General features: G+C 40.9%; 1 protein-coding gene across 2 annotated transcripts in view; it reads right to left on the reverse strand.

Annotated features, from left to right (window-relative positions):
* LOC112983182 (ubiquinol-cytochrome-c reductase complex assembly factor 1) overlaps positions 1–22,301 on the reverse strand; it is a 96,951-nt gene that overhangs the window by 68,635 nt on the left and 6,015 nt on the right. For both annotated transcript variants that reach the window (XM_064521298.1, XM_026100119.2), the window contains exons 3-6: positions 21,439–21,543; positions 15,255–15,362; positions 12,336–12,408; positions 2,003–2,060 (exon numbers count right to left, since the gene is read on the reverse strand). In XM_064521298.1, coding sequence (XP_064377368.1) covers positions 2,003–2,060; positions 12,336–12,408; positions 15,255–15,362; positions 21,439–21,543 — 344 coding nt within the window. The remainder of the gene's footprint in view (positions 1–2,002; positions 2,061–12,335; positions 12,409–15,254; positions 15,363–21,438; positions 21,544–22,301) is intronic.

The following is a 22,301-nucleotide window of genomic DNA, read 5'->3' on the forward strand; positions in this document are numbered from 1 at the left end:
AGCACCCCCACAAAATGAGAGGTTCAAATCTAATGTAATCCTAAAACAAATACAACTCTTTGGCCACTTTAATACCTCCTCAATCACAGCTTGTTTAAACAAGCTGGGATTGACCGAGGGGAACCCACAGCCCATCCACCTCTGCTTCCCAAATTTAGAGGAGGACTTAAATAATAGCTGGGCTAAAGGAGGGTCATTTATCTTCCGATAGAAGCCAGGGACCAGCTGTGGCACAATTGTAGCTGGCCCTCAGTGCTTTCGGGCCTGAAAGGTAAAACCCGCACTGACCAAGTTCAGATGGCACTGCATGGGGAAGGAAGACCACCATCCCATCCACTATCTTCCCATGGGGGCTCCCTTGTGCTCTTGACCAATGGAGTCAAGAAGATCACTCATTCAAATGAGAGTTGTTAGAAGAACCCGGCCCAAGGCGTGTGGTACACCTCAAAGTCAAGGGACAAGAGTGTCCAATATACTGTAAGGATGGAACTCGATGGATACCAGAAGAAGAAAAACAGACTAAACTCTCCCTTTGCCCAAAATAATGTCAGTGAGGAGGAAAAGGATCATTATGGGGATGTGCTTGGAGAGGACCCAAACACTCTTGCAAGCCCCCTCTCCGCTTATCTCTGTCCCCAGCTGACCACAAATAACTGACAGCGCCCAGGGCTGACCAGGAGGGACAAGGCAATACTGGTTGCAACTGGGGAGGCCAGAAACGGGCATGAGGCCAGCACAAAGGTATCTTTTTCTCCAACACAGCATAATGTCAGCAGAAAAGGTATATCCCCACATCAAATATCATATGACCATGAGTCAAACTCCGTGCCTATAAACAGCGCTGCAGCCTACAGCCCATAGAGCTCTCCTGCATGGCAGTGGGCTGCACAGCGGTGAATCTCCCCTTGCGTTGGGACGCCTCTCAAGGTTACTCTCCGGGAGTTCAGAGAACTTCTGACAAGAAACCATCGGAGTAGTAAGAAACTGAGACTTGGGCAATAACAAATGTGCAGTAAGATTCGCTTGCTATGACTACACTGTATAGCCATCTTCAATAAACCTGTCTACAATAAACCCAGAGTTAATAATACCATAATACCCCCCCACAACAGTGAGAAATAAGGAAACAGCAGATCTCAAGGGTTTTTCATTAATTGGTTAGTTGATTCAATTGATCTCATTAACTGAGAGGCTTCCACTTTCCACTTTCAAGGCTTCTACAAATTTATTCACTCTTTGGTGAAATAAACTGCCCCATCTTTCAATACACTGAGGAGATGGGAAATTAAAAGAAAAGAAGGGAAAAAAACAGAGGCAAGAAAGTAAGGGGCCCTTGTTTAAGCACAGATATTTCAATTCAAACTCCCTTTTAGCTGCTGGACAGCTGAAAGCAAATCTATGGACTTTAGTTTCCTGAAAGATCTGGCACTTAAAAAAAAAAAACAAAAAAAGTACTCCCTTGTGCATCCCTTGGACCTTTACAATTATGTAATATTAGATGAAAATCTGATTTTTTTGGCTACTAATTTCACAAATGAAAAAGGAAAAAAAACCTACTGTTCAAGGTGTTAAATATTTTTACATGCAACCCAGCTGGCATTCACCAACCCATATGTACATTTCAGAGGTTCAAGCATAAATGTCAGTGCTATAACTTGTTAAATGCTTCTGACGAGCAGCAACTTAAATCACCACAAATTCTCACAATTTAAACCACTTCTACGTAAATTTAAACTTTTCCTAAAACAGCTACATATAATTTTTCCACCCAGGCTGAGCAAGGCTTTTGGAAAACTCATGGCAAAGATCATTTCATTACTTTGGAATTTAAAGATTTAAAAGATTTTAGCTTCTTTTTGCTCTTTCATACAAAACTGCTAAAATTCAAGTTAACAAATTAAATATAACCACTGTTATCAATAACCATGGAGCCCATTTTTTCACACAGTAAGGTACATTTCATTTTGAAAACAATTATATTACTATTTTAATTTTCACTTACCAGACATGAAGCTGGGCTACTAGAAACCATGAATTCAAAGTATCAGGCATATGGCATCCTTGGGGAAAGGGGGAGGAAAAACAGTAAAAATCAAAACTAAATATTAATATGAATTTCACCACTTTTTGCACCTACCAGAAATTCACTAAACTAAAGCTTAAATACATTTTAGTAATTTAATTTCTTGCCCCAAACAGTGAATACCTATCAGAAGCAAACACCATTCACTGTCACACATATACTTAAACTCTTCAACATGCAGCCACAGGACACTGTAAATTTCAAAAGAATACATATGTTTAGAACTCATAAGGGCAAAATTTACAGAGAATAAAATCCACGGTGGAAAATGAAATTAAAGTATGTGGCTCTGGATGTCCCAAAGCAGTAGAGAATAATAGGGAAGTATCAATGGATGCTCTGCCCAATTCTTACGCCCTCCTTAAGCATGTGCTGTTGCCTACTGCCAAAGACAGGATACTGTGCTAGATGGGTCTTTCATCTAACTCAGCTGTTCCACAGCACCATCAGCCTACATAGCCTCTAGCCATTCTGTGTTAGCACTAAAGCAACTGATCAACTGGAGCAACAATTGCTATTACCAGATTTAGTTCTGCCACTATAGCCACTGGGTTTCTAAGAGACGGGCTGTCCACATGCATGTTCACACTATGAACATGCACGTGCCATTAGGATTTGAGCCTGGAGACTTAGGCTATATGGCACAGAAACCATACTCCTCTTCCTCATGCTTGAAAAACATGGACCTACGGGTTGTGTGCACTTTAAGTCCTGCTGCTCCTTTCAACCTTCCTCTACATCTCTCTTCTGGAGAGGTCTTAGGAGCAATATTTAATGTGAAGGATCCAGATCTGACACAGTTACCTTGGCCTGTCCAGCACCTGGCCTCATCTTCTGAACTATTCAAGCCTAGCTGTAAGAAGGCCAGAAAGTACTCAGAAAATGAGTCTCCACTAAATCTGTCCCAAGGAAGTCAACCTTATCTTTTTTGTATCTGAATATATTCCCTCCCGACTCCTATGCTTCCTGGCTCCCAAGTATTACCAAGCAGATTCAACTGGATCATAAAGCAATGTTTTCAAAACCCTTCTTCATACACACCAAGCATGGTCAGACAACCACCATAAAAAACAAATCAATCATTAGTATTCCTCTCTCCTCAGAGAGAAGATTCTACGAGTGCGCAAGAGTTGCTTCAGCATCAATGTGCATACATCACCTACGCCACCTCTAAGGCAGTATGAAGACACTAACATTCTCTATTGGGAGACAAGTTTTCCCCCACTCCTCTCCACACTTAGCTCTTTCATTCTTGTAAGAAATAGTTCACGTGCCTAGGAACAACTCTACTTTGACCTAAAGGCATGTCAAGGGCAACCTCCCTAACCAGGTTAAAAGTACACAGTGCTTGCATCTAACCAAGCCATTTAATTGAGTGAGAGTTCCACAGGCAAGATTCAGAGTGAAACATGTAGCTCAACAGACAGATTTCTGAAGTAAAACTCATTATCTATCAGTCTTCTAAAACAAAAATCATTCTTTACTGGAAAGCAAGGTTCATACTTCTGCTATTTAAGATACTAAAGATTTTTAAAGACCTACACAATACCCAGGAGGAAAGAACTTTTCCTCTAACTTCCCACATGTTGCACTGTATTTTTGTCTTTCATTTAACTTCCACATTAAGACTGACTAAATCCTAAATTTAAAGGAGGAATGGCTACATCAAAAGCGGAGACATGACAACACAATGTGTGTAACCAGGTGGAAGTACCTGTCTAGCAGGGATTCTGTCAGTATTTAACCCCCAGAGTGACAAGGAAGAGTTGAAACAGAGAAGAAGGCTCTAGTGATCCACACAGCAAAGACCTTGAGCTGAAGATTGACCCTGGCAGGGACAGAACTCCTTCTCCCAGACAACGTATTTCATTTATTCTGTAACAGGCTTGAATAACAGCCAAAGTAGAGGATGTCAGTATGAACCAGGAAAAGGTCCAGACCAAAACAACCTGCTTGACATTCAGTGGTCCATAGTATATGTAACAGAACTGCCTTTTTATAGGCAATAATTCTGGAGAAATCTGTCCAGTCTAAAATCAGGCCTGACAGTCTATCCAAAATAACAACCTGGGTATACACTAGTCCTCATTACTTCCCAGCATGGACAAACTCTTGTTAGTTGTGTCTAGGGACATTTCAAGTCTCTATTAAAATCAAGTTCCTGCATGAAGATATTAAATCCTGCTCCAGGACAATCCTTATGTAGGTAGCCATGAAAAAAACAAGAGTTATATCTCCCAATTTGCCTGATTAAAAAAGTATCCTGCCAAGTGACTGCTACATCTCAATGTATTTTGCCAAGCTACAAAGAGATGGCCCACAACTCAATCACATAAGACATCCTCTTATTCAAAGATCCCGATTCATAGCTCTATATACAGCATAGAAAGGTCAATGATAAAGACAGACCATCAATTAAATATACAGGAACAGCTAGTATTGAGGGTCCTGTGACACTCATGAAGGCAAGGATAGGCCTTCTCATTTCAGTGAGTGATGAGACTGTGGCAAAGAAGTGAGATAATGAGCAAGAACCTGACAGGGAAGGACAGAGACTTCGGTAGACAAAGGGGGTAAAGAGACCCTAAATGCACCTTTAAGTCCAAAAAGAGTGACCCATATATTCTGCCCTGATAATAACAAAGCAAAAATATCTGAGTCAGGTCTCAGAAAAGATTATAGCAGTACATAGGGAAACACAGCAGCTTCCACACTTTACTGCTCCTGGAGACTTACTACATTAAGTCTTCTACAGAGAGTCTAAGGAGTCATTAGAACTCAGGCATTCCACAAAGGAGAAATTGCACAATCCATACCGTGTCATGCTCTGGTCACACAAGAAAGAGAAAAAACAAGATTCAAGTTCTTTTACACGTACTAGGCAGTATTCCACAGAAAACTAGCAATATTTTCTCTGTTCGGATTTGACCTCCTGATGACAAATCCTGATCCTGCTTTCTGTTGAGGCCTTTCCAAAACGATAGGGATAGACTCATACAGAAGGATTACAATGGATTTCAAACCCTTGGAAACTGCAGTAATCAGATCTTACAGCAAACGCTTGATAAACTCATTGGCCATGCTGTGAAAAACAATCAGCTGCTTTTGACTGGCTTGTTTGTAATACGAAAAGCACCGCTAACTCCCACAGAATTCTCCCCTCTTGAGTTCCTAAATGGCCACCAATCCAGGTTGATCTCAGGCCTGATAAGAGAGAATAGAGAAGAACAGCCCAAAACATGGAAGATTACGTAACACATAACATATCAGGATAAGACTAAGAACACAGCAGGACTGGCCCAAAAAGCCTGCAAAGAAGTCAGCTTGATCAACAGGATTATGTAATGCAAGGACTCATCTAAGAACTTTTTAAAGCCTTGGATAAGGGCCCTACTGCTGCTTCCCTCACATGAATCAAAATCACTGGTCCTCTAGCAAGGGCCCAAGTGGAAAGGATGAGCCTGGAAGATTATCTAGAGCAGTGGCCCATAATGAGGAAGAAAGATCTGTCACATGAACACATTAAAACCTTGGCCTGAATAGATAGCATTCATCATCAAATACATGCCTGGAAAATCTCTACATGGGACCACAAAGCTCATCCTAGTCCCAGAAAGTTACACCTGTTTCTCAGAGATTACCTATTACCCTGACAAAATATCTAAGCAGTTCAGTAAATAGGTTCGTACACAGACTAATTTTCTGCTGTAACTTAAAGGATAACCTACCCATTCCATCGTGAAACACAGACTCAACCCACAACGTGATTTAAGAAGTCCCATGATGGATGCTGTGGAATTTAAACGATTTAACTGAGAAGGAAGTAATGGACATAGTAGATCTGGACTTATTCCAGGAATCAGTAACTGAAAGGCAAAGTCCTGCCTTGTGTTCAGTTCAGGCCCCTCAGCATCTGCTTGCCTCTTTCACTGAATTACTAGCATAGCTCAGCAGGACATGCAAAATAACAACTAAGACCTCTCAAAAGAGAATAGTCCACAGCCACTTCCCTGAAGGAGGCTGTCTTCGTGACAGCACATGACCCACACATCAATTTAACAGTTTATTTTTTAAGCTGAATAGACTGAATAGGTCACGCAGAAATTGAAGACTTCATCTTGAAGCCCTATGCCTGATTCAGTGACTCATATCTGTGGACTGAACTTATTTTTACCAAGGACTACAGCTATTAGCCATCCTATGGTCACAAAGAGATATTTCATAGCTAAGTCAGACAAACATGCAACTAAGCATAATGATATATCAGGCTGTAACAGAGGTTATCAGCTCTCCTGGTAACAGACTTCACAAACAGTACCACAAGGAAAATGGTATGAACAGAGCCCAGCGACAAAGCTTCCAGTCCTCAAACAAAAAATTTGCCTTTAGAAATCAGCTTTTTATAAGAAATGCACTTCTAAAACTGTGGGGTTTGGAAAGCCTTATTCCAGACTAACAGTGAAGAAAGGTCCATCCTGTAATTAAATACACTTAGATACAGCAAAATGTCAGATAGCAAAGCTAGCTATGAATTAACTGTGATATCAGCTGGGGAATAAATTTATTCCACCTACAGAACACATCCTGTTCAGATGTCTGTATCTGATGAGAGACATGAATGCCAGGATTATGAGGACATACCTCCTCCTCCAGTCATATTCTGGATTTAAAATTCATCAGGTATGGGAAGCAAATGTGAACGTAGACTTTCTTTTGTGATAGATCATCTTTGCAACTACTGTGATTTTAGGAAGGACGCAACGGGACAATATCCCTGCACCCTGCAAAAAAAGAGGCATGCTATGTCAGGGCTCAACTCTTAAAGCATGACTGGCAGAGATAGCAGCAGGTGCCTTATAAGATGCCTGATGGGTGAAGGAAGGCAGAAGGATCCAGAGAGCTGTAGGTAAACTCCAGTCCTTTTGAGTTGCCTGGCAGCTCCACTAGGAGCTATTTGAAATGCTGTTTTGATAGGAGAGGCTCTTTGTCACTGCAACAGCATGACAGTGTAGCAATTAACAGTATTAACAGCTCAAGATAAATTCAAGTCTCCCTACACTCCACGTCCATCAGACAAACTCTTCAGCTCAGCTCTCAGTATCACCTAACTGATCCTGAAAGCTCTCCTAATCTTTTGAGTATAAGGATGATATGCATGAAGCACTTTCCTCATAAAGGGTTACTTCCTTCATTTTGTTAAAGCTACCCAAGCCCCACAAGCAAGGGAAAGTCAGGCACCAGTAATGTTGCTATTCCCTCTGCTACTTCTCTGTTCTCCTTCTTTATATAGGTAACAGCTGAAGTCCTCAAATGGCTCCCCTTTTCTTGTAAGCAGCACAATGTAGACATTTGCGGTGTAGGCTCTAAAACAGAGTTCCCAAGATTTCATCTGTGCGTGATCATAGAACAAAGGAACAACAGAATAGCAGGCACAATAAAATAAACAGCAGAATAATACCAGAGAGCCACAATTCAAATATCTTTGTATACTACAGAGGCTTCATGATCTACACAGCCATGATATACTTTGTGAACTGCCACTCCAAGGCAAAATACAAAGAAGGGCAGTTCACAGGACTCATACTGTATTGAGGGGTTCTCTTACAAGTTCACTTAGCATCAGCAGAGAAGCACTGAGATAGCATGATACCCTATGACATACAAAACGCTCTCATCATTGTCCTCATTCTCAACATGTTATCCAACCTTTATACTTACGTCACCTGTATCAGAGAACTAACTACCTTACAACATCCACATAGCAATCCAAGTTCTGTAAGGTCAAGTCTCAGTTATTATACTACAAGTTAACCACATCACAAAAGCATGTCCAGAAACATTGACAAGGGCTCTGTGAAGAAGCAGTTCTGATCACACAGGGTTAATTAGTCCACAAATAGGTTTGCACATGCATGGATGTACTGTTTCCAAGGCCAGCTCAGTATGTTAACAACTTTCATGAACCGCAAAGAAAAAGCTAATAAGCTCTCCAGGGACCCGAGCTGACTCTGTGCAGAGTTCACTTGGATATCTCAACACCACACAACTAGAGCCAGAAGTGCTAGTGGAAGCAACGCATAAAAATACTAGTAGGTCCACCCACAGTCACCTTTGGCTCAGGTAGGTCCAAGCTGGCTCCCATGCAGGGGCCTTACTACTCTTACAGATCCTAAGCAGTACAATTCGTTAACATCAGTGTGCAGCACCTGCACCAACACACTCAGGCACACCTATGTCCCTAGGTGATGTAGCAAGCAAAGTCAAGAGTTAGTTGTTTCCTGTTCCTGCCAGTTCCCCAGGTTGCTCCTCTGGGAAAAAGCCATGATCCTTGCTTAAATTTGACCCATCTTTATTTGAAAAAGAAGCAGTTTAGAAAGGAAAAACCTGCTTCCGACAGAGCTAGTTTGATGAAGATGCGGTGAACTGAACTAAAAGCTGGATATCTTGCTTCATGTCTTGTTCCCCTCTCAAGTGTGTACTACCCCACCACTGCTGCCCTTCAGACACTTCTATCTGCCACTTAATTTCACAAACACAGCGAAACAGTAAGCCAGCACAAAAAAAGGCAATTTTCATTCAGTGAGCTGAACAGTTCACAGGACGTGACAATTACCCAGTCCAGGACACAGGCAGAGACCCTATGTGGAGCAGAGGAGGGAAGATGAAGCAGTAAGCCCTTTCCCTTTGGCCACTATTTCAACTCAGCTGCCTGTGGAAGCTGCCTCAGCTTCTTAATTGGCAAAACCAATTTAAAAGGTTCTTGCCCACCTCACCCAGTCTGTCTTTTAGGGGGACTATTTTTAACATGAATCACATGCCTGTCAGGGTTTAGAGCCAATCCCAAAACCAGCAAGTAGATAGAAGTAACAGAAGCCTCTTACATCCATTTTTCTATCAGAGCAACGCTTTGTTTGGAACCACAGCCCTAGACCCGAAAACCACAGGCATTCTCAGAACACCATTGGGTGCCATCAAGCACTCTGTCAATCTCAACAACAACAACAAAAAACCTATCTAGTTCTGTTATGTAACAACACTCTCAAGTGAACCGAAACATAGGCTTCCCTGGCTGTAAATTCAGAGCTGGACTGGCTATAACTTGTGCTGCAGAGGGAAAGACAAAAGGAGCAATGAGGATGCTCCTCGAGAGAACAAAGAAACTTGAGGGAAAGGCCACTTGCCATTTGTGACATGCTTAAAGAGAGGGGGAGCTCTTGGAACTTTCTTATTTAAAATGGTAAGACAATACCAAGAATACAATTTAACTCATTTTACTCAGAACTGAACCTGAAAGCCTGTGCCAAATAAAGAAATTTCAAAGCATGGATGAGAAAACTACATCTTTTTTTATAATTTTCATCTAGAGCAACATTTATGTATCTTTTTACAATTAATCTGATAATCAGGGATAATGAAACCAAATTAAAAATAGCAAAACCTCTCTTAGAGAGGCAAATATGACAAACAGAAGAGAACTTAGCTGAGAAGATCTGAGAGGGCACACAGCTACGAAGAGGTATGTGCACAGGAAAAATGAGGTTCTAATTTTTTTGATCACTAATGATGAATCCTACTACTTACAGAGTTCTCTCAACTCCTGAAACTACTGAAACCATGACACGGTTTTGGAAAACCTTCTTGAAACCTTTGGAAAACCTTGCAGCAGCAACACTGTCTACCAAGTCACCCTCAATAAGCTCTGCACTAGATGAACACAAAGATACACCTTCAGCTAATCTCTCAAGAGGAGGTAGCAACAGTTTATGGCATTTTAAGGCCATAAGAAAGCATTGGTGACTCAGGAAGTCAGGTGACAGGCCAAATCCAGGCAACGGGTTTACTACCAGCTGGATCACGCTGACATAAGAAATTAGGAATTCACACAAGTATGAAATCATTACTGAAGCTTATGTAATGATACTAATAAAGCAACAGATTTTTTGGCTGACAGTTAAAGAACTGCGAGCTACAGTCAAAGAATCACAGAATGGCTGAAGTTGGAAGGGACCTCTGGAGGTCTTCTAGACAAACTCCCCTGCTCAAGCAGGGTCACTGAGAGCACTTTGCCCAAGACGCTTTCCAGACAGCTTCTGAATATCTCCAAGGAAGGAGACTCCACAACCTCTCTGGGCAACCTCTTCCAGAGCTCTGTCACCCTCACAGCAAAGAAGTTTTTCCTTGTATTCAGACAGAACTTCCTGTCTTTCAGTTTGTGCCTGTTGCCTCTCGTCCTGTCACTGGGCACCACTAAAATAGTCTGGCCCCATCCTCTTTATACCCTCCCTTCAGATACTCATACACATCGATAAGATCCCCTCTCAGCCTTCTCTTCTCCAGGCTGAAGAGTCCCAGCTCTCTCAGCCTTTCCTCATAAGAGACATGCTTCAGTCCCCTGATCATCTTCGTAGCCCTATGCTGGACTCGCTCCAGTAGCTCCGTATCTCTCTTCTGTTGGGGAGCCCAGACCTGGACACAGTACTCTGGGTGTGGCCTCAGCAGGGCTGAGTAGAGGGGGAAGATAACCTCCCTCAACCTGCTGGCAACGCTCTGCCTAATGCACCCCAGGATACCATTGGCCTTCTTGGCCACAAGGGCTCATTGCACACTCATGGTCAACTTGCTGTCCACCAGGACTCTCAGGTCCTTCTCCACAGAGCTGCTTTTCAGCAGGCCAGCCCCCTAGCTGTCCTGGTGCATGGGGTTATTCCTCCCCAGCTGCAGGACCCTGCACTTGCCTTCGCTGAACTTGATGAGGTTCCCCTCTGCCCATCTCTGCAGGCGGTTGAGGTCCCTCTGAATGGCAGCACAGCCCTCTGGGGTATCAGCCACTCCTCCCAGTTTGGTATCATCAGCAAACTTGTTGAGGAGGCACTCTGTCCCTTCATCCAGGTCCTTGATGAAGAAGTTGAATAAGACTGGACCCAGCATTGGCCCCTGGGGAACACCAATAGCTACAGGCCTCCACCTAGACTTTGTGCCACTGATCACAACCCTCTGAGCTCTGCCATTCAGCTAGTTCTCAGTCCACTCAGTGTCTGCTCATCTAGTCTGTACTTCCTGAGCTTGCCTATGAGGATGTTACGGGAGACAGTATCAAAAGCCTTCCTGAAGTCAAGGTAGACAACATCCGCTGCTCTCCCCTCATCTACCCAGCCAGTCATTCCATCACAGAAGGCTCTCAGGTTGGTTAAGCATCATTTCCCCTTTATGAATCCATGCTGATTACTCCTGATCACCTTCTTATCCTTCACATGCTTGGAAATGGTATCCCGGATTAACTGCTCCATCATCTTCTCAAAGATCAAGGAGAGGCTGACTTGTCTGTAGTTCCCTGGGTTCTCCTTCTTGCCCTTTTTGAAGGCTAGAGACACATACACTTTCTTCCAGTCCTCAGGTATCTCTCCTGATCACCATGACCTTTCAAAATGATTGAGAGTGGACTAGCAATGACATCAGCCAGCTCCGTCAGTGTTCATGGGTGCATCCAGCATATCCAGTTTGCTTAAGTGATCCCTAACTCAATCCTCCACCACCACTATGGGAAAGTCTTCCGTTCTCCAACTTTCTCCCTGGTCTCCAGTGCATGGGATTCCAGTAAAGACTGAGGCAAAGAAGGCAGTCTGCATCCAAATTCAGTCATTCAAATTCGAGTCAATATTATTCCTACATACTTAGAGGAGGGACTTGGGTGTCTTGGCTCTAGTCATACCCCCTATCCGGTTCTAACCAACTCTATGACAGGCATAAGGAAAAGAGAGAAGTAGGACTCTGAGATCTAGCTGATCATACACCATAAAAAAAACTGCTTGCCTATGGAGGGGCATGGTTCTCTCAAACCTGCATCTACATCCTGGTTATACTGGACCTTCTCATAACTAAGCATGGGACTGGGCAGGATACAGAGACCATCTGATCACAGAAAAAGGGAACATGCACACCTGGATTCTCAGTCTGTGCCACCCTTGGCAATAAAAAGGGCAATATTCTTCACTGTCCAGGATATTCTGGGTTCTGCCTATCCCACACTTGTTCTTGCTCTCCACTGCAAGAGACAAGGTGTAACAATTCCAGATTTCAGAGTCCGCTCTTGCACCCTTGCCACTGTTGGAGCTTAAGAGAATGGTACAGTATAATCAGCTTCTACTTTACCACGCACTGTTAGGGTCTGGCCACTCTTGCTTCTGTCCTATTTATTGGTATAAATATATCTGAAATAGATCCAAATTCTAATACCACCAGATCGGTAACTTACTGTTAAAAAATTCCTCGTAGTCAGTTTTCTCCACACAGCATGTGTACATGCGCAGAGCTGCTACCTTAATTTTCTAGAAAAACAGAAAACACAATAATTAGAGTATTCATCATGAGATCTACTGAATGCTATTGTTTCTGTTAAATACATACATATATGGTCTTTTTCTGAGAAGACTTCTCCTAAAAATCACAATCATTTGAGATTTTTAACAGTACATTAAACTAATATCTCCCAGGAATGACAGAAGTATAACTGATCTTGCCTTGAGGCAATAAACTGACTAAATGGCTTCTAGAATTCCATTCCAAAACTAGTTTAATACAATACCTGTTTATATGAAAATAATTTAAATGGCTTTCCTTAAAAAGATTGCAAAGAAACCCATTCACAATCCCTGGTTTCCTCCAATAACTTTAATGTTTGATACATACAACTCAAAATGTCTTGTATAATTTAATTTTCAAACATTAAAAAGTGATGTGCCATTCACCTAAAAATCTTTTTCACTGCAAGAATGAAAATTGACCAACTAAGCTTTACAAGTTAGAAAGGAATCCCAAATGATTAATCACACAATATGTAAGAACCTTTTGCGCTTCTGATTTTTTTCTTGGTCTGCCATTGCACCAGAAACACCTTCAGAGCATCATCTATAGCTAAGATACATGTGCTGAAGTTTCAAAGAGCACAATAACTGTTAGCAGAGATCAGCGAGAAGAACTGCCAGCTATTCCTCTCCACTGACATCAAGGAGGGAAATTATAAACTTGAAAACTCCAGAGCCAACTCCCCTACCAGAGGAGAGCCAGGTGAGAAGGAGGCAGCTTGGTTGTTGGTTTTTTGTTTGTTTGTTTGTTAAAGCAGTATCTACTAGGGATCATCTTAGTGTTCACTACACTGCAGAGCTGAGCACATGCCTAGCACCCACACTCCATGTTTTCAGAATGGCAATTCAAAGTACCAAAATATTATCTACATCTCTGACCAAAAGGAAGGTAAGGAAACTGCGGCTGTTCTCCTGCTGTGGAAACACAGGAACAATTGTTTTTCTTATTCTATATTCACAGGTCTTCCGTCATAAATAAAGGATTAGAAGCTTTCTCAATAATCAATTATACCTACAAAATCCTTACAATAAAATAATTTACAACACTTACTGGAGTTCTGAAGATTTCCACCTTAAAGGAAACACTGTCTGGGCTGTGAGTAGAGTATCTTTCCAGTGAAACTCATTGCCCCAGACCAGGCATTACTAGATATTAAAATCATATTGTAAAGAACAGTCCCTGCCATGCAGCCCTTAAATAAGGCAGGTAACACAGGGAAAGAACTGAAGAAGTTTAATCATTGATGTTTTGGTGTGCAGAAGAGGTAAGCAGATAGAGAGTGGAAAATGAGGGGAAAAAAAAAAAAAAAAGAGAAATAGTAAGAAAACTCCCTACGATCTCAGAGAGCACTGGCAAGGCCAAAAATGAACTCAGGTCTCATGGGCCTTAATCACAAAATAATTCTCTCCAGCCCAAGTCCTCTAGCCAAAAGCAGGCAGTAAAGCACAGCAATGAAGGAGAACTCTGAATCAACACTTACAGCTAACAAGAATCTTTATTACAACAATATATACACAAACGCGTGAGTAAATCAAAATACCTCACCCTCTTAAGTGCAAGTTATCTTTCCTTTATACTTACTTTCTGACAGGGGAAGATGTAATCAGCAGCAGCTTCAGATCAGTCTTTGAGAAGCTCTACTCTTGTCTCGCAGACTTTCAAAACACCTTACGGGGTTTTAATTTCTGCACGGTTGTGCTCAGTCCTCCTAGTTATACTGTCTTCTCCACTGACCCCTTTATACTGTGTCCCTAGTTCAGAGCTAAGAAGTTCTGAATTCCATCTCTTTTCAACTGAAGGTGTCTCTTACAGAACTCCTCTGGTTTAGTCCCTGTTAACAACCACTTTATGAAAGGACTATTTAGAAAATTCACAAGAGGAAAACTTATTTGTGACTTGGCCCTGCTCAGCTTACTATTGAAAAGCGATTCTTAACAGCAAGGATAACATACCTTGCTACTGTCTGCTTGGGAGCCCCTCCCATCACAGAAATACAGAAGGCTAAGAGCTCCAGAGATGGGCAACAAAAATCAGAAACATGAAATAGCCTCAGTAACAGAAACAAGTTAGACTAGGTCTCTTTAGTTCAGAAAAAGTCAGCTATTATGGGATATAAGAGTTTATAAAATTGTGAGTGGAAGGGAGAATGTGAACAAACACTCCAAGGATAATCAGCAATTTTTTTAATATAAAATTAGCAGAACTTCTTCCCACAATGGGCACGTAAGCTATGGAGCTGCCAGATAAAGAATGCTATGGGTGCTGCAAGCTTAAAAGAGTCCAAAGGGCAAGTGGACAAATTTACAGAAGAAAAACCCATCAATTGATATTACAGAAAAATGCCTGCTCTGGTTCAGGAAGTCCCGAAACAGACAATTGTTGTAGGCTGGAGGGATGCATGAAAAAAATTTCTTTATATGCCTTCCCTGTAATTAAATTATTTCCAGATAACTGCTGTTGGTCGTTACCAGAGACAATGCTGGTCTCTGCGGATCTTTGCTTTGAGATAGTAATGTTGTTATTATGTTCTCTGATGCACAAATAAAGCAGTAAGTCAGAGTTTTGAAGAAATTCAAGGCAGCTTAAGACTCCCTTACAAATCAAATATAATACTCCCAGTTATGTCAGTGATGGAAATGCATAAATCAAAGCAGGTTCAAGCTATAGATTAGTAATCCCTATATTATGAAATGGAAATTTACTTAGGTAATAAATAGGGTTGTTCACACAAGTATTGCCCCATCATAAGAAAAAATAGCTAAAAGTAATAAGCAACCAAAAAAGAAAAATCACCAAGTAAATGCTTTACCCATCTGCTATATTTCAGTGGTCCTGTGAAACCCATTGCTTCTATGATCCTTGTGAAGGCACCCACTTTCTCTTCTGATGTCTGCAAGGAATCTTTTGCAGAAAGATGCTGAAATGTTAGGAAAAAAAAAGAAAAAACTATCACATTTCAATCTCAGCAATTTAATCTGATGAATCGTTTTAGTTGGATGAATTACAAAGTTAATTGCTAATATTAGCTTTTTTGGTTCACTTTCTTAGTTCAACAAACAAAACAAGTACATATTTAGATACTCTCTACAAAATATACCTTTATAAAACCTACTTAGCTGCTCCAGATTAGGAAGGTCAATTTTAGTACACATATCAGACATCAGAGAACATCATTGGCTACTTTGCACACTATATATGAACATGTCCCAAGGCCCAGAATCTTTAATGGTTATCCAGTATGACTTCAGCATGCTATAAAAAATAGCAGGCTATTCAGTAACTCCTGTCTCAAGACCACAAAACAGTTGAGCTTCATCACAACTTGCTGAAAAATAGGTAATTTTCATTTAAAGATTTCAACTGCTCAACAGCCTAACAAATATTTTGATGAGTAATATTGCATGTATTTAATTATATGAAGATCCTACAATGACATTATCTAGGCATTCCTGGGTTTTGTTTGTGCAAAACATTAAGTAGAATGAAAAAGATCCAGCAAACAACATTAGGATAGATGTTTAATTTAGATTACTTTTGTTTCACTAAGAAATTAAAAGCTTCTCCAAGCAAACTTAAAATCCTAGAGTTTAAAGCTAAAAAATCAAACATTAAAACAAAGATTAGGCATCCAAGGAAGAAAAAAAATGGAAAAAAAAAAGTGTGGTGAAAAAGCTGTCGATCCCAGTTTTTCAGTCACTTAGGTGATTTCTCTTATCAGCTTCCACTTCTTCAGTTGAAATGCAAATTCCAGGATTGGTCCCAGTGTTTCTCAAGTAGTCTCACAATGCTAAATAAAGATATACTTTTCTTTCTACTTGACATTCTTCTGCATATGAATGCAAGCATCACATAACAGTTTCGGTAAGCATCCCACTGGAAACTCAGGCTTAAATGATTTGTATGAAAACCTGCTTTCCAAAATACAGCTCCTGTTTTTCTAATATTAGGTATGTTCTCTCTTTCTAGACATGTGAGCTTTATTTGGAATTAAATCTGTTGCAGACAAAATGAACAAACAAATCACAGAAACATAGTAAATAAAACTACCCAGCCCTTGCATATTGTCTGAGTTCAGTCCTTGCTTGCACAGGGAAGTCATGTTCTAGAATTATACATTGTAAAAACCAATCAGTTCCATCTTAAAACTACTGAAGTTAGAGGAATCCACCATTCCCACTGAAAAGCTCCTCCAGAATCTTATTCCCCTTGTAGCTGATGAATCTTTCTATCAGTCTAGATCTCATTTCCACAAAAAACAGATCAGAAAAGTAATTAGTCCTTAGTTTTTACCATGTCAATTATTTGCACTGTCTGCAACCATGAAAATAATGGTTTGCTTCCAGATTAACTACATACCTTAAAGAGCACTGGGTTGATAAGAATCTGTGTGGTATTCTACCTAGAACACACTGGCAATAGCTATCAGCCATCAGTAATTACAGTTTGTGATCTAACAAATTTCTAATGAACATTTATATTGCATGCTTTAACTCATTATATTATCAACAAGCTACTCTACTTTTAACCAGTCTAACTAAAATCTAACGCGAGTGAATCTCCTACACATACTTGAGGAATAGAGCTGAGAGCCATTATCATCTGAGAAAGTTCCTTACTCGAAGAAGCATGAAATTACTTTAGGTTACTGGAATATCACTCTAAACACTTTCTCCAAAGACAATAACATACTTTAAAAAAAAAAAAAAAAAAAAAAAAAACACAAAAACACTTAGCTAGAGTTACCAGATTTGGTAGGAAGTGCGGCAATTTAGCAACAAAAGAACTGCCATATATTACCAGAACAAACACTTAGGCCCGTATCGCATCTAGAGCGAGGACCAGCAGCGGATACTTGGAAGAGATACTTACAGAACAGAGAAGCATAGTACACAGAGCAGCCTCCTTGGGTGTTCCTGCCCAGCTTTTGATAGTCATTCCCGCACTAGAAAATGGATCCACCCAATCAGGCTTGGCAGCTGCAACTGGATGCATCTTCAGCACTCCAATCAGTTTTTTAAACCTTTCAAGCATTTAACCTCCACAGCCTATGGAGTTGTGACACGAGTTTCACAGTTTAGCTACGCAAAAACAACTTCCTTGTGTCAGTTTTAAACTTGAACCTTGTCATTTCATTGAATGCCCCCTGTTTTCCTATAACAACAAGGAAACAGTAATTCCTATTCCTTGTTCAGCATTTTTAATGAATTTTATAGGCCAGTATTACATATTTCCTCATCTGTTAGCTCTTTTTAGATTTCAAGAATCCTAAACTAGTCTCTTCACATACAGAAGCCTTTTCCCATCCCTGCTCATTCTTGCTGTATTCTTTACAACCTTTCTAGCAATAGTATAGTAGCTTTTAAAATAGTATTACTCACAAACTTTCATTTACCTATAATATGAATGATTTTAAAAGATACATATTAAAATACAGACACATATCCAGTGCAAGTTGCTATGCTTAATTAAAAACTAAGTGCAAAGGGGAAAAAATTGCAGCTTTGAGACATAATCACCATGTATATTCAGCATTAGCATTTCAGATAAAACGCTTTGTATTCTCATACTATCCATGGATGGCTGTCAATGTCTTGACCTCCATCATGCCTACTATTTAGGTAAATAGGAAGAAACATGCTCTGCACCATTTTGGTATCTATCAATCACCTAGTTAAAACAGAGCATCACACTGTCCAGAATCTTCCTTAATACTCAGATCCTTGCTTTGACTGTTGGCCACTAAACCTGCTCACCACATCCACTGTTATCATCCAGAACGATTGCCTCTGCAAAGGTACTTTCTCTCCCTCTGTCGTATGTGTTGGACTCGTTGAGTCTACTCAAACATACATACATGAAGTTTTAACCCAGTTTTTATTATGTTGCTCTTCAAGCTTATCCTGTTCCTCCTATGTAATATTATTCTCCTCCTGTGCACTAAAAATGCCACCTGAACCTTATGTCAATAGCTCCCTCCAGCCAGGATGGTAGAATATGCTCAGCACACAACTTTTGTGTCTCAATAACCAGTGTCAGACCAAATTCAAAACTACTAAAATAACCTTCATCTTCTCCACACTAATTAAAATCATATTTAGCCCCTAGTTAATCTAGGCAGATTAGTTTTAGTACATTGCCCTTGTCTACAAATGCATTATGAAGGTTCCCTCACTACAGGTATTTCATCGTGCAGAGGAAGTTGACTTAAAACCAAAATTATCTTGATTCAAATTCTGTTAGCTCATCACCAAAAAAAAATGCTTTTGACCGGAAAACAGTCTTTTTCTAAGAAATCCCATGATTCTTTCTTCATTCAGAAGTTTGCCTGGACTAGCTCAGGAGAGGAGGAGATTTAAGCAGTGAGTGCTTGGTTCAAGGTATAGACAGACGTGTGTGGTTCAGCCTGCCAATGCTATGGCTGCAGCCAAACACAATTAAACAGTCATACAAGTATGCATAAAATCAGATTTACAAAACATATACTGAAAAATTCAAAATACATTTTATAACTTATTCAAATTAACAAGCTTATCAGGACACCGAAAGGCCTACCTCATACTGACTTCCCTGCACAACACCTGAAACCCAGTGCTCAAAGCAGTCAGTCCCCTTAATCTTAACACCAAATACAAGAATAAGATAGTTGGAGCTCCCCATTAATTCTAACTCGCTTTCCCACCAAAAGTGGGAGTTCATATTTCAAAAATGAGCACGTTTTTCTCCATTCAAAATATTAAGGTTGTAGACCATATACTTATCTCAAACCTTATCTCCCCTGCTGTAAACTGCTTTCTCTCTGTTCATAAATCCTGCATGGTTTCTTACATCAAGGCCATTTTAACCAGGAAGTTTCCTCACTCATCATTCTACCTTTGTACTCCTCCACTAGTCCTTTTCCACTACATCAAACACAAGCTTCTCATCTCCGCCTTGAAGATCTCCATGCTGCTCTTGGCTTGTTAAATCCACTATCTTATCATCCACTGCTCTCCAAGATCTGCTCTCCAAATGACATTTGGGCAGGTACGAGAGAAGCAGCATTAGGGTATACACTGGGTCTAGTTTGGATTCTGTTCTTAGCTCGGCTGCTAGGCCGTGGTGTAACTTACGCAAGCCATTTTGCATGCTTCAATTTCTTTGTCTGCAAAATGCTCAGTTACCTTGTCAAGTGAAAAACACTTCAAAACTGACTAAGGAAAATTCTAGTTCAGAATTAAATAGCAGCCAGTGGCTCTTTCCTTCCACGTGCATCTCCTTGTTTTCTTTCATTTTGCCTTTCTAAGTCAAAATACACAATTCAAATTCCAACTGCTTAATATTTACCTCTAACACTACAACAACAAAATATGCCATTAGTCAGAGAGCAAACTCAGATTTTTTCTTTTATGTATATTTTACTTATCAGTCCCTCATCTTCCCTCTGTCTTCCCATTTCTCTTGCATTTTGCCATTACAGAGCGCACCCTCAGCAAGTTTGCTGACAATACCAAACTGGGAGGAGTGGCTGATACCCCAGAGGGCTGTGCTGCCATTCAGAGGGACCTCAACCGCCTGGAGAGATGGGCAGAGGGGAACCTCATCAAGTTCAGCGAAGGCAAGTGCAGGGTCCTGCAGCTGGGGAGGAATAACCCCATGCACCAGGACAGCTAGGGGGTTGGCCTGCTGAAAAGCAGCTCTGTGGAGAAGGACCTGAGAGTCCTGGTGGACAGCAAGTTGACCATGAGCGTGCAATGAGCCCTTGTGGCCAAGAAGGCCAATGGTATCCTGGGGTGCATTAGGCAGAGCGTTGCCAGCAGGTTGAGGGAGGTTATCTTCCCCCTCTACTCAGCCCTGCTGAGGCCACACCCAGAGTACTGTGTCCAGGTCTGGGCTCCCCAACAGAAGAGAGATACGGAGCTACTGGAGCGAGTCCAGCATAGGGCTACGAAGATGATCAGGGGACTGAAGCATGTCTCTTATGAGGAAAGGCTGAGAGAGCTGGGACTCTTCAGCCTGGAGAAGAGAAGGCTGAGAGGGGATCTTATCGATGTGTATGAGTATCTGAAGGGAGGGTATAAAGAGGATGGGGCCAGACTATTTTAGTGGTGCCCAGTGACAGGACGAGAGGCAACAGGCACAAACTGAAAGACAGGAAGTTCTGTCTGAATACAAGGAAAAACTTCTTTGCTGTGAGGGTGACAGAGCTCTGGAAGAGGTTGCCCAGAGAGGTTGTGGAGTCTCCTTCCTTGGAGATATTCAGAAGCTGTCTGGATGCGACCTGTGCAACGTGCTCTAGGAGACCCTGCTTGATCAGGGGCATTGGACTAGATGATCTTCAGAGGTCCCTTCCAACCTCAACCATTCTGTGATTACCTTTGCATTGAGATCACTAGAGCAGGATCATAATATTTATTATTTGAGAGATGCTGATGCCCTTAGATTAAGTACTAAGCAAATCTTACAGAGATGGTTTATACTCCAGAAGACTTCTATTCCAAGGCAAAAGACAACAATAGATGCAAGATGGATAGAACACAAATAAAATACTATTGATGAATAGACTTTCAATATTAGCTGCACACTAGAATTAGTCATTATTAATACACTGCATGACAATTTTAAGGCTTTAGCAGATAGCAAAACTGTTGTCACCTTGTCACTTCTAATATATAGGGAAAACTCCTGTGCTTCCTTCTTCAAAGGTAAGAAAGGACCATCTGCCCCCCTCTTATTACTACTCTCCTTAACTTAATTCTTTCCTAACTGGGCTTGTCATGGGAACCTCCCTGCAAATAACCCAATTGTGACCAGACTTTCCTACGGTAGCACTTCATTTTCTGGAAAGGAACACAGCACATCTCAAATTATCGGACCTATTGTTAATGCTATACTAAAACATTTTATACAAAAGTTGAATCACCTCCTAAACATTTTGAAAAACATTTTATGTTACCTGTACCTATATAATCCCTAGCACGGTGTGCCCTCCAATAATAAAAACAAATTCTTCTAACCTTATTTGTATTGTAAAATGACCTATTTTGCTGTGTAACGGCTCCATGGACTTGAGTCAATCCACCACAGACACTAGACAGTCGGAATCGGCCAGTCTTGCGTCTCTAATAAAAATTATAAAAGAAAAAGAAAAGAAAAAAGTGAAGAGACTGTTTGGTAGTGAACACTTAACCTTACACCAATTACCCTTAATTTGCTTCCAAGCCAATTATAGTTCATTCTAAACCTGCAGAACTTTGTATCACATAAAGCACAAATTTATTACCACAACTGTTACAAATAAACAGGTTGTCATGCTTAATGCTCCATACAACATATTTTCTAGTGCTCTGTAGGCGTACAGATGGAAGGGACTGGCAGACCACTCCACTCTCAAAAACCACAGGCTATGCTACTTGGATTTTCTGAGAAATTAATCCCACTTACGTTTTTTGTCTCTTACTAAATAATTTTTCTTCCCTGGCCTTGCAGGGAAGCAAAGTTTACGAGCAACCTTATAGCCCACCCAATTGTCCTTATGGACAGGACTTGAGCAAAACAAGTTACAGGGGAACAGGTATGTATCTCTGTAACCTCTGCGTGACACATGATTTGTATAACAGAGCTACTGTATGATAAAGTATCAGGTAGAGTGGGATCGCAGGTAAGAAGTGGCACACTGAATAGAACACCTGTCATACCTTTTCACCATGTCCAGAGTAGCAGTAACTTATTTATCACTAAATTCAGGCATGGGCAAGGTAAATATGCTGTTTCATTTGGCCCACTCATTCCCAGGATTTTGCTGAATCCAGAAATGGTGGCTCGGAGTAAGTCTAACTTTATCAATGAACTTCACACATGCTCATTTTCTTCAGCATTC

This window comes from Dromaius novaehollandiae, chromosome 16 (assembly GCF_036370855.1).
Source record: "Dromaius novaehollandiae isolate bDroNov1 chromosome 16, bDroNov1.hap1, whole genome shotgun sequence".
In the NCBI taxonomy this organism is placed as follows: Eukaryota; Metazoa; Chordata; class Aves; order Casuariiformes; family Dromaiidae; genus Dromaius; species Dromaius novaehollandiae.